At 35.5% G+C, this 21,092-nt stretch overlaps 1 protein-coding gene across 2 annotated transcripts in view; it reads left to right on the forward strand.

Moving 5' to 3' along the window:
• SYCP1 (synaptonemal complex protein 1) overlaps window positions 1–21,092 on the forward strand; it is a 161,633-nt gene that overhangs the window by 113,710 nt on the left and 26,831 nt on the right. The window contains exons 23-26 of one of the 2 annotated variants that reach the window (XM_060006973.1): window positions 9,944–10,060; window positions 10,489–10,599; window positions 11,746–11,838; window positions 12,358–12,432. In XM_060006973.1, the coding sequence (XP_059862956.1) occupies window positions 9,944–10,060; window positions 10,489–10,599; window positions 11,746–11,838; window positions 12,358–12,432 (396 nt within the window). The remainder of the gene's footprint in view (window positions 1–9,943; window positions 10,061–10,488; window positions 10,600–11,745; window positions 11,839–12,357; window positions 12,433–21,092) is intronic. The other variant, XM_060006980.1, reaches the window with a different exon arrangement.

Here is a 21,092-nt window from a genome sequence, read left to right on the forward strand (position 1 = left end):
CGTTATCCCCTTGATAGGAGGTTGTGGTGACCAGAGCCTGCACTAGATATTGAGTGAGGCCTCCCCTTTGCTCTGTGATTGTCACAGCCCTGTCAGGGGCAGGGTTTGCTCCCTAGTTCTTGGAGTAGAGGCCCCCAGATCTGTTTTGGAGCTGTATTTCTGATCTGCAGTGCTAGGTAGGCAGGATTGGAGCATTCCCACTGGGAGAGACGCTGCTAAATATTACTCCTCTGAAACTGTTCACCTGTGAGCGTGCTCTGTTGTGTCACCTTTTACCCATTGTGTGGGCTCACAAATTACATTTTTGTTGTCAGTGCTCATGACCCACCTTAACTGTGGGTATGCCAGCAATTGATTGGCCCTGGTGTCTCTTTGGCATTGTTTTCACCAGGCCACCACCACAGACCTACTGAAGTCAGGTCCAAGGACTGCAGTAATCGTGCACCTGGACCCACTGTTGGAGCTATGGAGGCTGCTCAGACTGTGGCCTAGCCTAACTCCTGAGTGTATGTGCCCACAAACCCTCCACTTGCTAAAGCTAGACCTGTCTCATCTTCGGGAGCACTCATTGTCCTTTCAAATGTTCCACAGGTGCTGAATTTACAAAGCTGGCAGCAGGGGTGTAAATCTGTGGTTCGCACAGCCTCAAGGAGAGATTTCAGCTCTTCTTCCTTAGTCACACAACCCCTGGGGCTCAGCTTTGGTTTCAGCTCCACATCTGCGTGTGGGTCACCCACCGGTGTCTGCTTCTGAGGTTGCCCCAGAGTACATGAGCCTGCCCTGGCGAGAGGGGGCTGGGGCAGCGATTTGGGTATGTGAGCCCACCCAGACAGGTTGGGGGGAGCTGAGGTGGTGACCAGGGCATGCAAGTCTGCTCAGGAGGGAGCTCCTCGTAATGCCCATGGAGGCAAGGGCCAGCACGTGGGGAAAGAGGCTGCAATGACAGCCCCGCCCTCCATGTGCCATTCAACAATGATGCTTTGCTTCGATGGTGCCCCAGGCTTCTTCCACGAATGTTCCCAGTTGCGCAGCTCCTCACTCCCGTCCCTTCAGGCTGTCTCCTCGCAGCCAACAACAGACCTCTCCCTCGGTCTGCTCTCCAAACTCCATGTTCCAGCACCCAGCCCCCGCCTGCAGTGGCAGACACGTGTCTCAGGCTGGGGCGTGCAGGGCTGTGGCATGGACCATCTGTGTAGGTCTCACTCTGTCCTGCCTGCCACAGACTGGTTGCTGTACTCTCCTTCGAGCCCCTGAAGTTCCCCTTCTGTCCCAGCTGATCTTCCCCCTGGTGAGGGGGCTTCCCTGGGTGCAGGAACCTCTCCTCTTCTTCAGCTCCCCACCAGGGGCACTGGTCCCATCCCACTTCCTCTTTTTTTCCTTTCTTTCATCCTACTGAGTTATGCAGGAATCTTTCTTGTCCTTTTAGGTGTCCAAGGTCCTCTGCTAGTGTTTAGAAGGTGCTCTGTGAGAATTGTTCCATTTGTGGATGTATTTGTTGGGAGAGGTGAATTCCATGTCCTCCTACTCTGCCATCTTGACTCCTCCCCACCTCATTGTGGTTTTGATTTGCATTTCCCTGATGATTAGTGATGTTAAGCATCTTTTCATCTGCCTGTTGGCCATCTGCATGTCTGTTTTGGAAAAATGTCTATTCAGGTCTTCTGCCCTTTTTTTAATCGAGTTGCTTGTTTATTTTGATGTTGAGTTGTATGAGTTCTTTGTATATTTTGGATGTTAATCCCTTATCAGATATATTGTTAGAAATATTTTTTCCCATTCAGTAGAGTGCTTTTTCATTTTGTTGATAGTTTCCTTCTCTATGCAAAAGTTTTTATTTTGATTCCCATTTGTTTAATTTTTGCTTTTGTTACCCTTGCCTAAGAAGACATATCCAAAAAAAAATATTGATGAGATCAGTGTCAAAGAGCATACCGCCTATGTTTTCTCCTAGGAGGTTTATGGTTTCAGGTCTTGCATTTAAGTCTTTAATCTATTTTATTTTTGTATATGGTGTGAGAAAGTAGTCCAATTTGATTCTTTTGCATGTAGCTGTCCAGTTTTCTTGACACAATTTATGAAGAGGCTGTCTTTTCCTCATTGTGTGTTCTTCTTTTGTTGTAGATTAATTGACCATATAAGCATAGGTTTATTTCTGGACTCTCTATTCTGTTCCATTGATCTATGTGTCTGTTTTTGTGCCAGCTCCTTTGATTACTGTCGCTTTGTAGTACAGTGTTGAAGTCAGGGAGTGTGATACCTCCTGCTTTGCTGTTCTTTCTTAAGATTATTTTAGCTATCTGGGATCTTTCATGTTTCCATACAAATTTTAAAATTATTTGTTGTAGTTTGGTGAAAAATGCCATTGGTATTTTGATAGAGATTGCACTGAATCTGTAGATTGCCTTAGGTAGTATGGTCATTTTAACAGTATTAATTCTTCCAATCCCTGAGCTTAGTATATTTTCCCATTCTTTTTTGTGGCGCCTTCACTTTCTTTCATCTGTGTCTTATAGTTTTCTGAGTACAGGTCTTTACCTCTTTATTTAGATTATTCTTAGGTATTTTATTCTTTTTCTTTTGCAATTTTAAATGGGATTTAAAAAAAATTTTTCTTTCTGCTTGTTCATTGTTAGTGTTTAGACATGCAACAGATATCTGTATGTTCATTTTGTATCCTACTATTTCTTTCAATTTTAGTAAATAATATTTTGGGGGGATTTTGCCCTATTAATCTACATTTTCTATATTTTGAAAATTGTAGCATCTATAGTATTGTCCTTTTTTCAATCCTGATGTTGGTTATTTATGCCTTTTGTTATTCTTGATCAGTCTTACCAGGCATTTATCAATTTTGGAAGTTTTAAAAAAACACAGCTTTGGATTTTTTGATCTTCTCTGTAGGGTGCTTGTTTTTGTTTCATTAATTTATGTTCTTTATTATTTTCTCCTCCTTTTATTGTTTTTTCATTATGTTCTTTTTCCAATTTGATATTAATTCTTTGATAATTAATTTTCAGTCTTTCCAGTGTACACATTTTAAGGCAATATATTTCCTTCTAAGCTTGTTGTAGTTGTGTCTCGTAGGTTTAAGTATATATTAAATTAGTATTGTTTCATTCAATACCTTCCTATATTTCTTAGTTTCTGAGCTTAATGGCATGTTATGTTTTTGGAATTGATTTCTATCATAAGCACACTGTAATTAGAGAACACACTCTGGTATGACTGCAGTACTTTGGAATTTATTGACATTTGCTTGATGGACCAATATAGGGTTACTTTTTATAAACGCACCCATATACCTGAAAATAATGTGTATTCTACAGTTGTTGGGTGAAGTGTTCCATTTGGTCAAGATTATAGTCATATTCTTTAAACTGCTGCATATTTATTGATTCTATATCTTTACTTCTTTTTTCTTCGTGTTTTATTACTTGAATGAGATTGATGTGTTAAAAAATCTCACTTGATGATTGTGGATTTCTATTCTTCCTTGAAGTTCTGTCAATTTTTCTTTTAATACCACGTTATTAGGTACATACTATAATATATGTAATTTTTTTATACAATGTGGAACTTTATGTGTATACTTAATATATATTCTATATATATTCTGTATATTCTATACATAATAGAACTTTTTTCCACTTTAAAGACACTCACTTTATCTATGTAATAGTGTTTTCTTGCCTTAGAGAATAATTCTTCTTTTTTATTGTTATAACTATACCAGTTTTCTTCTTAGTGTTTACAGGGTATAATTTATTTATTTATTTAAAATTTTTGTTGGAGTATAGTTGATTTACAATGTTGTGTTAAGCATGGTATTTTTAACAACCTATTTACTATTGTGCTTTCTATATCTTTGTTTTAGATGTGTCTCTTATGAACAACATACAGCTGGAGTTCATAATTTTTGTCCTTTTTACTGGTACATTTTAGCTTCAGAATACATAATCTCCTTTCTCTCTCATGTCTAACTTATATGCTATCATACTCTTATTATTGTCACATATTGTAATGAATTTGTTTTTATAAGGGTTTTGTATTGCCCAGGAAGAAGGAAAGAATGGAGTGAATTGGGGAGAGGCAATAAATACTAAGAATGTTTAGAATTGATGAAATACACGAATTCATAGATATAGGAAGACTGATGGATACCTAGAAGGAAAAATTAGAATAAATCCAGAACTAGACTTAGTATAGTAAAACTACAGAATGTTAAACACACATAGGTCTTAAAAGTAGCTAGAGAGAAATGAGAGATCACCAATGAAAGAATGACAAGAGATTTACCGTGGACATCTCAGCAAGCAACAGTGGAAGTTAGAAACCAGTGAAACAATATTCTCAAGTACAGAGAAAAGATCAACCTTGAATTATGTCCACAACGTGTCTCTCTTTTATGTTGGAGAAATAAGGACATTTTTAGATGAAAAACTGAAGGAAACATATTTTTCAAGAACACTCAGATAGTTAACAAAAATGATCATGTATAGGGCCACAGAATTCAAAGGCTTGAAATCATACAGAATATGTCCTCTAACCACAATTCTATTAATCTAGAAATTATAACGTGTTTTTTTAATGAAGGTCTGAAGTTAATACCTTTACTATGAACATTGTTATGCCAATATATTTGAAAGATACAAAAAATATGAAGTGAAGTCGATTAACCAAAACAATCTCAAAACGAATAATTAACCTGAATAGTCCTATTAAGGAGATTGGATCAGCAGTTTAAAATCTTTCAACAAACAAACTTCAGACTCAGATGGTTTTAGATTGGAGTTGCATTTGTAAAAAATCTATAAGAATCTCCAGATGAGTTAATAAAGTATTGAGTCGTTTAGTAAGGTTGATAGATATATAATCATTACACAGAAAAAATTACTAGTCTTAAACATCTGCAACAAGCTATTAGAAAATGTAATTTTAACAATCTACCATTTATGTGAAAATGCTGGTTCTCTCCAAATTGATATACGTATTCACACACTGTTGCTGGGAGTTCAAATTGGTACATGTACTTTGGAAAACAATGTTGTTATCTTGTAAAGTTGAACATGCAATCTGCAATTTCAGGTCTGGATATAGAGAAATTTATACATTTGTACCAGGAGACAATGTTTTTGAGAACAGTCACACCGTTATCGTGTGTATTATCTCCAAGTTGAATACAATTCAGTGTCTGTGAACAGTTGAGTACATAAATAAACCATGGTATATTCATACAATGGAACACTACTCTGCAGAGAAAATGAAGGAACTATACACACATAAATATGTAAAACCTACTGCTGAGTGAAAATGCAAGACAGAAAAATATACATACTAAGAAAACATTTATATAGAGTCTGAAACAAAAAACTCTGAAATACTGATATATCATTATGCAGTAAAGCTATAAAAAAGGGGAAGGGACTCATGAATATTAAATTAAGAATCTTTGTTACACTTCAGGGAGCAGAAGGGGAAACTAATGAACAGAGGCATTCAGAAGCCTTTATCAACATTTATAATATTCTGTGTTTTAAAGTTGGTGATTGTGGGACTTCCCTGATGGTCCAGTGGCTAAAACTCTGTGCTCCCAATGTAGGGGGGCTGGGTTTGATCCCTAGTCAGGAAACTAGATCCCACATGCCACAACTAAGAGTTTGCATGCTACAACTAAAGATCCTGCATGCTGCAACTAAAGGACCCATGTGCCACAACTAAAGGTTCCTCACGCCTCAACTAAAAGATCCCGCATGCAGCAATGAAGATCCCACATGCTGCAACTAAGACCCGGCACAGCCAAATAAATAAATATTAAGAAAAATAAAGTTAGTGGTTCTTTCATGGGTACAGAATACAGTCTGTTTCATTATTAAGTTACCCATGCCTCCCTTCCCCAATTCCTGTCACTGTCCTCTACCCCCTCCTCAATTCTAATTCAGTCCTAATGCCATAAGTGATTCTGGAGAGTGAGTGCTAATTAAAGGTCCTCTTTTTTAAAATATTTATTTATTTATTTATTTTATATTTGGCTGCATCAGGACTCAGCTGCGGCACACAGGATCTATTGTTGTGGTGCGCAGGCTCTAGAGCACGTGGGCTCTGTAGTTGCAGTATGTGGGCTCTCCAGTTGTGGCCTGTGTGCTCAATAGTTGCAGTGCACAGGCTTAGTTGCCCTGAGGCATGTGGGATCTTAGTTCTCTGACCAGGGATCGAACCCACATCCACTGCACTGGTAGGTGGATTCTTAACATTGGACCACGAGGGAAGTCCTAAGGTCCTCTTTCTTTTGATAATTATTATATTAGTAAATATTTGTACAAAATATATGGAAAAAATAGAAACTGAAGGTATTGATTCTTTATAGAAAATTAATCTCAGTAATACTGAGTGTGCTTTTTAATGGAATCCATTTTAACTGTTTTTCTTTAGTTGCTTGTGTTTTTAGTGTCATATCTAAGGATCCATTGCCAAATCTATTGTCATGCATTTTAACTCCTATTTTCTTCTAAGAGGTTTTGGTTTTAGCTATTACATTTAGATCTTTAATCTATTTTGAGTTATTTTTGTAATGTGATATGAGGTAAGAGTCCAACTTCATTCTTTTCCATGTGCTTATTATTTGTCTTAACAACATTTGTTAGAAACTGTTCTTTCTCCATTGAATTCTTTTGTCATTCTTATTGTTAGAAGCTATTCTTTCTCCATTGAATTGTCTTGTCATTCTAAGTTGACCATAGTTGTATGGCTTTATTTCTGGACTTCCTATTCTATTCCATTGATCCATATGTTTACCTTATGTCAGTACCACGCTGTTTTGATTATTGTAGCTTTGTAGTGAGTTTTAAAATTGGGGATTATGTGTCCTCCAACATTGTTCTTTTTCAAGATTGTTTTGGCTATCCAGGGTCCCTGGGAATTCCTTGTAAACTTTAGGATCAATTTGTTCCGACAAAAGGCAGTTGGAATTTGGGTAGAGATTGCAATGAATCTTTTCACTCTATTGATAATGTTCAAGGGGACACTATCAAAGGTTGAAAGGACACTATCAAGGGAGTGAAAAGACAAGCCAAAAAATTGGAAAAAATATTTGCAAATCATTATTTGGTAATGATCTAATATCCAGAATATGTAAAGAATATTTACAATTCAGCAACAAAAGCCAGTCACTGAAGAACAAATACTGCATGATACCTAAAATAGTCAAACACATAGAAGCAGAAATTAGAAAAGTAAATACCAGGGACTAGGAGGGAGGGGGAAATGGGGAGTTGTTCTTCAATTTGCTTAGGTTTCAGTTATGCAAGATAAAGTAGTTCTAGAGATCTGCTGTACTACATAGGGCCTGTAGTCAACAATTCTATATTGTTTACTTAAAGCAGTCTACAGATTCAATGCAACCCCTATCAAATTACCAATGGCATTTTTCACAGAAATAGAACAAAAATTTTTACAATTTGTATGGAAACAAAGGACCCCGAATAGCCAAAGCAATCTTGAGAAAGAAAACTGGAGCTGGAGGAATCAGACTCCCTGACTTCGGACTACACTACAAAACTACAGTAATCAAGACAGTATGGTACTGGCACAAAAACAGTAATATAGATAAATGGAACAGGATAGAAGGCCCAGAGATAAACCCACACACCTGTGGTCAACTAATCTATGAAAAAGGAGGCAAGAATATACAATGGAGAAAAGACAGCCTCTTCAATAAGTGGTGCTGGGAAAACTGGACAGCTACATGTAAAACAATGAAATTGGAACACTCCCTAACACCATACACAAAAATAAACTCAAAAGGGATTAAAGACCTAAATGTAAGGCCAGACACTATAAAACTCTTAGAAGAAAACATAGGCAGAACACTCTTTGACATAAATCACAGCAAGATCTTTTTGGACACACCTTCTAGAATAATGAAAATTAAAACAAAAATAAACAAATGGGACCCAGTTAAACTTAAAAGCTTTTGCACAGCAAAGGAAACCATAAACAAGACCAAAAGGCAACCCTCAGAATGGGAGAAAATATTTGCAAATGAAGCAACTGACAAGGGATTCATCTCCAAAATATACAAATAGCTTATGCAGCTCAATATCCAGACAAACAACCCAATCAAAAGTGGGCAGAAGACCTAAATAGGCTTTTCTCCAACAAAAACATACAGATGGCCAAGAGGCCCATGAAAAACTGCTCAACATCACTAATTATTAGAGAAATGCAAATCAAAACCACCATGAGGTATCACCTCACACTGTTCAGAATGTCCATCATCAAAAAATCTACAAACAATAAATGTTGAAGAGGGTGTGGAGAAAAGGGAACCCTTTTACACCGTTGGTTGGAATGTAAATTGATACAGCCACTATGGAGAACAGTATGGAGGTTCCTTAAAAAACTAAAAATACAACTACCATATGACCCAGCAATCACACTACTGGGCATATACCCTGAGAAAACCATAATTCCAAAAGATGCATGCACCCCAGTGTGCATTGCAGCACTATTTACAATAGCCAGGTCGTGGAAGCAACCTAAGTGTCCATTAACAGAGGAATGTATAAAGATGTGGTACAATGGAATATTACTCAGCCATAAAAAGGAATGAAGTTGTGCCATTCGCAGAGACGTGGATGGACCTAGAAACTGTCATACAGAGTGAAGTAAGTTAGAAAGAGAAAAACAAATGTTGTATATTAACGTATGTATATGGAATTTAGAAAAATGATGCAAATGAACCTATTTGCAAAGCAGAAATAGAGACACAATTGTAGAGAGCAAATGTATGGACACTAAGACAGGGGTGAGATGGATTGGGAGATTGGGACTGATGTATGTACACTACTATGTATGACGTATTTGGCTGGTGAGCACCTACTGTATAGCACAGGGGGGAAAAAAAGAAGGTACATTCTGTTTGCAGGACATATATTAAGTTAGCCTTAAAAATACATTCCAGTATACATTACGTGCAGACAAGTACTGTTTGATTCCACTTATACGAGGTGCCTAGAATAGTCAAATTCATAGAGTCAGAAAGTACATTGGTAGATGCCAGGGGCTGGGGGGTAGAGGGAGTGGGGAGGGAGAATGGGGAGTTAATGTTTAAAGGGGACAGAGTTTCAGTTTAGGAAGGTGAAATATTCGGGAGATGGATGATGGTGAGAGTTGCACAACAATGTGAATGTACTTAGTGCCATTGAACCGTACAGTTAAATATGGTTAGAATAGTATGTTTTATATCATGTGACTTTTACCACAATAAAAACATTTAAAAAATGTATCAGGGTTAGGAGGATAGGGAGAAATAGGCATCAGTTAAAAAGAACCTGAACACTATCTATTAGAAGGAATAAATATGCACAAAATTTAAAAAAATTTGTTAAGAGAGTAGTCTCATGTAAGTGTTCTTATGACAAAAAAAACGGGACAGAAGGAAACTTTTGAAGATGATGGATATGTCTATTACCTTGATTTTGGCGATGATTTCATGGGTGTATGCATTTGTCCAATCTCATCACACTGTATACATTAACTGTGTGTAGTTTTTTTGCATATGTTATACCTCAATAAAGCTTTTTTTTGAAAAAATGCTTTTTCTTTGAATCACATGTGTGTTCTGTCCAAATGGAATAGTTACTTATTGTAATAAAACAGCAAACTGAGACTAAATAAATAATGTTGAAAAATTCATTAAAAATAAAAATATGGCTGCTTTTAAAATATTACTTGTCAAGACTAAATATGTATTTTAGGGAAAAAGATAGATATTGTGCAAAATAAAGCACATCTCACCATATGAAAACTGTAAGTAAAATGATCCAACTATAATATCTATGAATAAATCATCTTTTAAGAGTCACAAAACCACAAAATGAATACAGAATATTTTCAAGTAATCCACAGAATTTATTAATGTTCATGCTGTTTTCTTTATTCAAAGGTCAATAAATTAGAATTAGAACTAGAAGGTGCCAAACAAAAATTTAAAGAAATGACTGACAGCTATCAGAAAGAAATTGAGGACAAAAAGCTATTAGAAGAAAATCTTTTGGGAGAGGTAGGAAAAACTAAATATGTTTGAGAAGTTGTTATACTAAAACCCTATATTTGTATGTTTGCATTTTAAGAGAAAAGTAATAATTCTTACTTTTAACATTATGATTCTTTAGAAGATTTAATAAATTTATACTAGGGATAATTAATTAGCTTTTTTAATAGAAGCTAAAAGTATCATTGTTATTCTAAGTATTTGAGTATTGGGTAGTATATAATCATTTTGAAAAGATTAAATGATCTTTACAGTGTTATACTGTCATTCACTTAGTAGAAGACCCTAACTAAAATAAACCAAAACAATAATGTATTTTCTACTTGGCTTTCCTAATTTCCTGGTGTTTGATTTCTGTATTTTAACTTAAATTTAACATTTAAGTTAAATTTGTTTTTTGTGCATTAATTTTAAAAAACTTTAAATTTATTTGATAGGTTGAGAAAGCAAAAGTAATAGCTGATGAAGCAGTAAAATTACAGAAAGAAATTGATATACGATGTCAACATAAAATAGCTGAAATGGTAGCACTTATGGAAAAGCATAAGGTAATTTTTTTCCTGTTGTGTAATGAAAATTATTAATTGGAGCCATATTTATGCATAAAAATGGTAAAATATAGCATTCTGATTTGTCAGAGAAAATTATTGTCTATGCAACCATGACTAATAGAGCTGGAATACTCTTGATCTCTCATTTCTCCAAGTTGAAGTCTTAACCACATGAAGCTGAGCCTGGGGGTCACTTCCTTGAGGAGGTCTCTCCTTATTGTCTTGATGGATAAATGTAGTCACTCTTTTCCTCAATTTTCATAGTAGTCTCTTATAGACTTTCCCACCTTGTAGTTATTTAAATACATACCCAGGATATGTATTTAAATAAATATAATATAACTATAAATATAATATTTTTATCTTCTACCTGTGTCTAACACATACTAGGCTAAACAATAATAAATAGATGAAAGACAATGTTTGTTGTGTTTGTGAGTGTGCTCTATTTTTTATTGTTGTTTGAAAGTAATCATTCTCTTAGGGAATTAAGCCCTATACTCTTCAAGATTTGGAGAGGAAGTGGGCTATACCTATCAATTAATCTTTATAAGTTGTTGCTAGGATATTATTATGAAGTAACCAATGAGGATTTAAAAAAATATTTTAAGTAATATTGTGAACTCATAGATTTAAGCATATTTGGTATGTCTTAATCCAGTACAGTTTTGATCCTTGTTGACACTTAAATTGTCCCAACTTTGGCCAGTGGGAGCCTCTTCGAACTGGTTGGCAGGTCCCTTTGATTTGACCCTAATAATCTGTGACAGCTTTCTTGCTTTCTGTTATGACAAAATGTTCAAGACTCATTTTGTATTCCCTGCACAAGATCTGGAATCAGCCGTTTTTCGAAGAGGTCCTGTGTTTCTAGACTTTTTATAAATTATGAAATTCAGTGTCTCTAATTTAAAAAATTATTTCTTGCTCTTGGGTTATTTCGAAGACAGTTATCTATGTTTCATTGTTTTTATTGTTAGAATTTAAAAATGTAGTTGAAAAAATTAAAAAATAGCTCAGATATGTATTACTGAATTCATAAACATCATTTTTTATAAATATTAAATGCATAAGGATACCAGTCGTATTAAAATGTAATCTTTTGGGCTTCTAATATACTTAAAATGGTTTCTCTTTTTAACATAGCACCAATATGATAAAATTGTTGAAGAAAGAGACTCAGAATTAGGACTTTATAAGAGCAAAGAACAAGAACAGTCATCATTGAAAGCATCTTTGGTGAGAACAAATAGCAGTAGAAGCCAATTTTCATGTCAGCATGGCTGGTAGTAAAGAATAATAAATAAAACCATAATTTTGAACTGTAGAATCAAATAATCATAAATCTGAAAGGGATGTTATAGATCTTATAGGTAGGTGGTTTTCTAATCATTTTTTTGGTAAAACAAACTCTGTTTTTCAAATGGAAAGTTATAAACTCCAGTTATGAATAAGTTTTGAGCTCTGATTGAGGTTGGGAAAGGAGGAGTGAGATAGATTGGGAGAGAATGAGAAGGAGAGATATACATAGTGTTAAACATTTCTTTAGAGCAAACTATACAAAAGTTGTCTAAATGAAATCTTTAGTTATATTCAACTAGGAGCCTTCATATCAGTAGGGTTTTAAAAGTGTATATATTTCATGAGTGAATTTATTTCTCTATAAAACTAAACTGGTTTTGAAACACTAGTTTGAATTTTTATTGTCTTAAGAAATATATGGATGCACTTATAAGCTTCATGTTCCTTTTTCTTTAGGAGACTGAACTATCCAATCTCAAAAATGAACTTTGTTCTGCTAAGAAACAACTTGAAATAGAAAGAGAAGAAAAAGTAGGTTTTGTGGCATTATAGATAAAGAAACTAATTTTAAGTTTTAGGTGTAACTTAAGTTTTTATAAACATGTCATATTAGAAAATAATAGGATAAATTTGAGTAAGGATTAAAAATATAATTTTCCCCATTAGCTTTTATTTCAGAAGTATTTAGCATATTCCCTTGTTTAAATATTAAAGACATATAAATATAAGTATACTTTAAGAGTAGGCGAGCTTTCAGATATAAATATTTGAGAAATATTATTTCATATATTATAAAGTACTTATGTATTTGGATGTGTTTTTTAGCTATTGATCATGTTTCAGAAAAAAAATAATGCCTTATATTTGTATAGTGTTTTGGAATTTACAAAGTGAATTGACTCACACTTTAAAATGACAAATACTTTTTTTTTTTTCTATATGACAGCTCACTGTGCTGAGTATACTACTTATATATAATTTAATCTTTATAGCAGTTCTATAAACAATACTTATTATTATCTCCATTTTTATAGAGGTTAGCTTATTTATTCAGGATCACATAATAAAAAAAATAGAATGGCTTAGAATTCAAATCTAGGTTTATTTTTCATAATTCCAAATCCTCCTCCCTAATCACTCTGCAACGTGCCTAGGTAACATGCAATTTCAATTTCAAACCTCTGTGCATTTGTTCACTTTGTTTCCTGCATTTAATTTCTTTCTTCCTTTCTCTACCTATGGAAAACTTCACATATCTTTTATCTTGCAAAGGTGAGCTGACTGTATATAAGTATTCTCATAGTATTTTGCTCTTATATTAAAATAGTTATGTCACTCTGTGCCCCATTATATTTCAAGTTCCTCAAGGGCTGGGGTTATGTCTATTTATCTTTGTCTTTCCTTTATTTGAGCATAGTGCTTTGAAAATTTTCTGTTTTCGACAAATGTTTGTCAAAGAAATGACTAAGTGGCTTTTACTTCACCTGCGATTGTAGCATACATACTTACCTTTATCCTACTGTTTTAGTAAAACAAGAATAATACTTCCTTGTATTAAACCACTCCTAATGTTCTTTCTTCTAGGTTCTTTTTCCAATTTTATTGAGATATAATTGACAGCACTGTATAAGTTAAGGTGTACAGCATGATTTGCCTTACATACATTGTAAAATGATAACCACAATAAGTTTAGTTAACATCCATCATCTCATATAGATTAAGAAAAAGAAAGACAAAGAAAAAAAAGGTTTTTTCCTTGTGATGAGAACTCTTAGGATTTACTCTCTTAGCAACTTTCAAATGTACCATACAGTAGTGTTAACGATAGTCATCATGTTATACATTACATCCCTAGTACTTGTCTTATAACTGGATGTTAGTGCCTTTTGACCACCTTCATCCAGTTCCCCATCTCCCCAAACCCTGCATCTTGTAACCATAAATCTAATCCTCTTCTCTGTGAATTTAGTTGTGTTTTGTTTGTTTTTTAAGATTCCACATGTAAGTGATATCATATAGTATTTGTCTTTCTCTGTCGATTTCAGTTAGCATAATGCTCTCAAGGTCTAACCATGTTGTTACAAATGAAAGGATTTCCTTCTTTTTACACCCGAATAATACTCCATTGTATATATATACTGCACTGTCTCTATCCATTCTTCGTCTATGGACACTCAGGTTGTTTCCATGTATTGGATGTTGTGAATAATGCTACATGGGGGTGCAAATACCTCTTCAACATAATAATTTCATTTCCTTTGGATGTAGTCTCAGAAGTAGAATTTCTGACTTGTATGGCAGTTCTATTTTTAATTTTTTGAAGAATCTTTATACTGTTTTCTGTAGGGGCTGAACCAGTTTACTTTCCCATCTGTAGTGCACAAGGGTTCTTCTTTTTCTCTGCATCCATGCCAGCATTTATCTCCTGTTTTATTTGATAATAGCCATTCCAACAAACATGAGGTAATATATCTAATAGTACTTTTGATTTGCAGTTCCCTGATGATTAGTGATGTTGAATACCTTTTCATTTACTTGTTGGCCATTTATATATCTTCTTTGGAAATATGTCTACTCAGGTCCTGTGCCAATTTTTAAATTGGATCGTTTGGCTTTTGGCTATTGAATTGTATGAGTTCTTTATATGTTTTTGACATTACCCTTTATCACATATATGGTTTGCAAATATTTGGCAGTGTTTTACATAGTTGGGGAAGCTAGGTGCTTACTTTCCTGGTCTCACTTTTCCCCATGGGAAAAATTGCTGACTTAACAGGTTCTCTCTGGGAACTGTGCTGTACTGTCTTGGGAGAGGGGGTGATGTGGGTAAAATGAAACCATTCATCTTATCTTCTTCAGTGTGTTGAATCTGGGTTTTTTTTTTTTTTTTTTTTTTTTGCTCTAATGGTGTGCTGGAAGTTCACTTTTGGACTCCAGAACTTCCACAGAGGTATTCTCATCTATGGATTATAGTCAAAATCTGTGTTCTTGATGGGGAGGACGGTAAAAATGCCTATTCTGCCATTTTGCTGAAATCACTCTCCCCTTTTTCCTACTGTAAGCATTTAGTACTATAAATTTCTCTCTCAGTACTGCTTTAGCTGTGTCCCGTATGTTTTGATACGTTGTGTTTTGTGTTCATTCAGTTTTTTTTTTACTTCTTTACTAGACTTTTGAAATAAAAGGTTAGCCCTACTTTTCATGTCTCTAAAGACTTTTTTTTACATCTTTATTGGAGTATAATTGCTTTACAATGGTGTGTTAGTTTCTGCTTTATAACAAAGTGAATCAGTTATACATATACATATGTTCCCATATCTCTTCCCTCTTGCATCTCCCTCCTTCCCACGCTCCCTATCCCACCCCTCTAGGTGGTCACAAAGCACCCAGCTGATCTCCCTGTGCTATGCAGCTGCTTCCCACTAGCTATCTATTTTATGTTTGGTAGTGTATATATGTCCATGCCACTCTCTCACTTTGTCACAGCTTACCCTCCTCCCTCCCTATATCCTCAAGTCCCTTCTCTAGTAGGTCTGTGTCTTTATTCCTGTCTTACCCCTAGGTTCTTCATGACATTTTTTTTTCTTAGATTCCATATATATGTGTTAGCATACGGTATTTGCCTTTCTGTTTCTGAGTTACTTCACTCTGTATGAAAGACTCTAGGTCCATCCACCTCACTACAAATAACTCAATTTCGTTTCTTTTTATGGCTGAGTAATATTCCATTGTATATATGTGCCACATCTTCTTTATCCATTCATCCGATGACGGACACTTAGGTTGCTTCCATCTCCTGGCTATTGTAAATAGAGCTGCAGTGAACATTTTGGTACATGACTCTTTTTGAATTATGGTTTTCTCAGGGTATATGCCCAGTAGTGGGATTGCTGGGTCATATAGTAGTTCTGTTTGTAGCTTTTTAAGGAACCTCCATACTGTTCTCCATAGTGGCTGTACCAATTCACATTCCCACCAGCAGTGTTCAAGGGTTCCCTTTTGTCCACACCCTCTCCAGCATTTATTGTTTCTAGATTTTTTGATGATGGCCATTCTGACTGGTGTGAGATGATATCTCGTAGTTTTGATTTGCATTTCTCTAATGATTAATGATGATGAGCAATCTTTCATATGTTTGTTGGCAATCTGTATATCTTCTTTGGAGAAATGTCTATTTAGGTCTTCTGCCCATTTGTGGATTCGGTTGTTTGGTTTTTTGTTATTGAGCTGCTTGTAAATTTTGGAGATTAATCCTTTGTCAGTTGCTTCATTTGCAAATATTTTCTCCCATTCTGAGGGTTGTCTTTTGGTCTTGTTTATGGTTTCCTTTGCTGTGCAAAAGCTTTGAAGTTTCATTAGGTTCCATTTGTTTATTTTTGTTTTTATTTCCATTTCTCTAAGAGGTGGGTCAAAAAGGATCTTGCTGTGATTTTTGTCATAGAGTGTTCTGCCTATGTTTTCCTCTAAGAGTTTGATAGTTTCTGGCCTTACATTTATGTCTTTAATCCATTCTAAGCTAATTTTTGTGTATGGTGTTAGGGAGTGTTCTAATTTCATACTTTACATGTACCTGTCCAGTTTTCCCAGGACCACTTATCGAAGAGGCTGTCCTTTCTCCACTGTACATTCCTGCCTCCTTTATCAAAGATAAGGTGACCATATGTTTGTGGGTTTATCTCTGGGCTTTGTATCCTGTTCCATTGATCTATATTTCTGTTTTTGTGCCAGTACCATAGTGTCTTGATTACTGTAGCTTTATAGTATAGTCTGAAGTCAGGGAGCCTGATTCCTCCAGCTCCGTTTCTGGTTCTCAAGATTGCTTTGGCTATTCGTGGTCTTTTCTGTTTCCATACAAATTGTGAAATTTTTTGTTCTAGTTCTGTGAAAAATGCCAGTGGTAGTTTGACAGGGATTGCATTGAATCTGTAGATTGCTTTGGGTAGTAGAGTCATTTTCACAATTTTGATTCTTCCAATCCAAGAACATGATATATCTCTCCATCTATTTGTATCATCTTTAATTTCTTTCATCAGTGTCTTATAATTTTCTGCATATAGGTCTTTTGTCTCCTTAGGTAGGCTTATTCCTAGATATTATATTCTTTTTGTTGCAGTGGTAAATAGGAGTGTTTTCTTGATTTCACTTTCAGATTTTTCATCATGAGTGTATAGGAATGCCAGAGATTTCTGTGCAGTAATTTTGTATCCTGCTACTTTACCAAATTCATTGATTAGCTCTAGTAGTTGTCTGGTAGCATCTTTAGGATTCTCTATGTATAGTATCATGTCATCTGTAAACAGTGACAGCTTTACTTCTTCTTTTCCGATTTGGATTCCCTTTATTTCCATTTCTTATCTGATTGCTGTGGTTAAAACTTCCAAAACTATGTTGAATAAGAGTGGTGAGAGTGGGCAACCTTGTCTTGTTCCTGATCTTAGTGGAAATGCTTTCACTTTTTCACCATTGAGGATGATGTTGCCTGTGGGTTTGTCATATGTGGCCTTTATTATGTTGAGGAAAGTTCCCTCTATGCCTACTTTCTGCAGGGTTTTTATCAAAAATGGGTGTTGAATTTTTTCGAAAGCTTTCTCTGCATCTATTGAGTTGATCATATGGTTTTTCTCCTTTAATTTGTTAATATGGTTTATCACATTGATTTATTTGCGTATATTGAAGAATCCTTGAATTCCTGGAATAAACCCCACTTAATCATGGGATATGACCCTTTTAATGTGCTGTTGGATTCTGTTTGTTAATATTTTGTTGAGAATTTTTGCATCTCTGTTCATCAGTGATATTGGCCTGTAGTTTTCTTTCTTTGTGACATCCTTGTCTGGTTTTGGTATCAGGGTGATGGTGTCCTCGTAGAATGAGTTTGGGAGTGTTCCTCCCTCTGCTATATTTTGGAAGAGTTTGAGAAGGATAGGTGTTAGCTCTTCTCTAGTGTTTGGTAGAATTCACCTGTGAAGCCATATGGTCCTGGGCTTTTGTTTGTTGGAAGATTTTTTATCACAGTTTCAATTTCAGTGCTTGTGATTTGTCTGTTCATATTTTCTATTTCTTCCTGATTCAGTCTTGGCAGGTTGTGCATTTCTAAGATTTGTCCATTTCTTCCAGGTTGTCCATTTTATTGGCATAGAGTTGCTTGGAGTAATCTCTCATTATCTCTTTTATTTCTGCAGTGTCAGTTGTTACTTCTTTTTGATTTCTAATTCTATTGATTTGAGTCTTCTCCCTTTTTTTCTTGATGAGTCTGGCTAATGGTTTGTCTATTTTGTTTATCTTCTCGAAGAACCAGCTTTTAGTTTATTGATCTTTGCTATTGTTTCCTTCATTTTTTTTCATTTATTTCTGATCTGATCTTTATGATTTCTTTCCTTCTGCTAACTTTGGGGTTTTTTGTTCTTCTTTCTCTAATTGCGTTAGGTGCAAGGTTAGGTTGTTTTTTCAAGATGTTTCCTGTTTCTTAAGGTACGATTGCATTGCTATAAACTTCCCTCTTAGAACTGCTTTTGCTGCATCCCATAGGTTTTGGGTCATCGTGTCTCCATTGTCATTTGTTTCTAGGTATTTTTTAATTTCCTCTTTGATTTCTTCAGTGATCACTTTGTTATTAAGTATTGTATTGTTTAGCCACCATGTGTCTGTGTTTTTTACAGATCTTTTCCTGTAATTGATATCTAGTCTCATAGCCTTGTGGTCGGAAAAGATACTTGATACAATTTCAATTTTCTTAAATTTACCAAGGCTTGATTTGTGACCCAAGATATGATCTATCCTGGAGAATGTTCCATGAACACTTGAGAAAAATGTGTATTCTGTTGGTTTTGGATGGAATGTCCTATAAGTATCAATTAAGTCCATCTTGTTTAATGTATCATTTAAAGCTTGTGTTTCCTTATTTATTTCATTTTGGATGATCTGTCCATTGGTGAAAGTGGGGTGTTAAAGTCCCCTACTATGAATGTGTTACTGTCGATTTCCCCTTTTATGGCTGTTAGTATTTGCCTTATGTATTGAGGTGCTCCTATGTTGCGTGCAGAAATATTTACAATTGTTATATCTTCTTCTTGGATCGATCCCTTGATCATTATGTAGTGTCCTTCTTTGTCCCTTTTAATAGTCTTTATTTTAAAGTCTATTTTGTCTGATATGAGAATTGCTACTCCAGCTTTCTTTTGGTTTCCATTTGCATGGAATATCTTTTTCCATCCCCTCACTTTCAGTCTGTACGTGTCCCTAGGTCTGAAGTGGGTCTCTTGTAGACAGCATATATATGGGTCTTGTTTTTGTATCCATTCAGCCAATCTTTGTCTTTTGGTGGGAGCATTTAATCCATTTACATTTAAGGTAATTATTGATATGTATGTTACTATTCCCATTTTCTTAATTGTTTTGGGTTTGTTAATGTAGGTCTTTTCCTTCTCTTGTGTTTCTTGCCTAGAGAAGTTCCTTTAGCATTTGTTGTAAAGCTGGTTTGGTGGTGCTGAACTCTCTCAGCTTTTGCTTGTCTGTAAAGGTTTTAATTTCTCCATCAAATCTGAATGAGATCCTTTTTGGGTAGAGTAATCTTGGTTGTAGGTTTTTTTCCTTCATCACTTTAAATATGTCCTGCCAGTCCCTTTTGGCTTGCAGAGTTTCTGCTGAAAGATCAGCTGTTAACCTTATGGGAATTCCCTTGTGTGTTATTTGTTGTTTTTCCCTTGCTGCTTTTAATATGTTTTCTTTGTATTTAATTTTTGACAGTTTGATTAATATGTGTCTTGGCGTGTTTCTCCTTGGATTTATCCTGTGTGGGACTCTCTGTGCTTCCTGGACTTGATTAACTATTTCCTTTTCCATATTAGGGAAGTTTTCAACTATAATCTCTTCAAATACTTTCTCAGTCCCTTTCTTTTTCTCTTCTTCTTCTGGAACCCCTATAATTCGAATGTTGTTGCATTTAATGTTGTCCCAGAAGTCTCTGAGACTGTCCTCATTTCTTTTCATTCTTTTTTCTTTATTCTGCTCTGCAGTAGTTATTTCCACTATTTTATCTTCCAGGTCACTTATCCATTCTTCTGCCTCAGTTATTCTGCTATTGATCCCTTCTAGAGTATTTTTAATTTCATTTATTTTGTTGTTCATCATTGCTTGTTTCCTCTTTAGTTCTTCTAGGTCCTTGTTAAATGTTTCTTGCATTTTCTCTATTGTATTTCCAAGATCTTGGATCATCTTTACTATCATTATTCTGAATTCTTTTTCAGGTAGACTGCCTATTTCCTCTTCATTTGTTAGGTCTGGTGGGTTTTTAATCTTGCTCCTTCATCTGCTGTGTGTTTTTCTGTCTTCTCATTTTGCTTATCTTACTGTGTTTGGGGTCTCCTTTTGCAGGCTGCAGATTCGTAGTTCCCGTTGTTTTTGATGTCTGTCCCCAGTGGCTAAAATTGGTTCCGTGGGTTGTGTAGGCTTCCTGGTGGAGGGGACTAGTGCCTGTGTTCTGGTGGATGAGGCTGGATCTTGTCTTTCTGGTGGGCAGGTCCACGTCTGGTGGTGTGTTTTGGGGTGTCTGTGGCCTTATTATGATTTTAGGCAGCCTCTCTGCTAATGGGTGGGGTTGTGTTCCTGTCTTGGTAGTTGTTTGGCATAGGGTGTCCAGCACTGTAGCTTGCTGGTCATTGAGTGAAGCTGGGTGTTGGTGTTGAGATGGAGATCTCTGGGAGATTTTCACCGTTTGATATTACATGGAGCTGGGAGGTCTCTTGTGGACCAGTGTCCTGAAGTTGGCTCTCCCACTTCAGAGGCACCGCACTGACTCCTGGCTGCAGCACCATGAGCCTTTCATCCACACGGCTCAGAATAAAAGGGAGAAAAAGTAGAAAGAAAGAAAGAGGATAAAATAAAATAATTTTATTAAAATAAAAAGTAATTATTAAGAAAAAAATTTTTAAGTAAAAAAAGAAAACGGACGAACAGAACCCTAGGACAAATGGTGAAAGCAAAGCTATACAAAATCTCACACTGAAGCATACACATATACACTCACAAAAAGAGGAAAAGGGGAACAAATAATATATCTTGCTGTCAAAGTCCACCTCCTCAATTTGGGATGATTCGTTGTCCATTCAGGTATTCCACCGATGCAGGGTACATCAAGTTAATTGTGGAGATTTACTCCGCTGCACCTGAGGCAGCTGGGAGAAGTTTCCCTT

The sequence above is a fragment of the Delphinus delphis genome, chromosome 1 (genome assembly GCF_949987515.2).
Source record: "Delphinus delphis chromosome 1, mDelDel1.2, whole genome shotgun sequence".
Taxonomy (NCBI): Eukaryota; Metazoa; Chordata; class Mammalia; order Artiodactyla; family Delphinidae; genus Delphinus; species Delphinus delphis.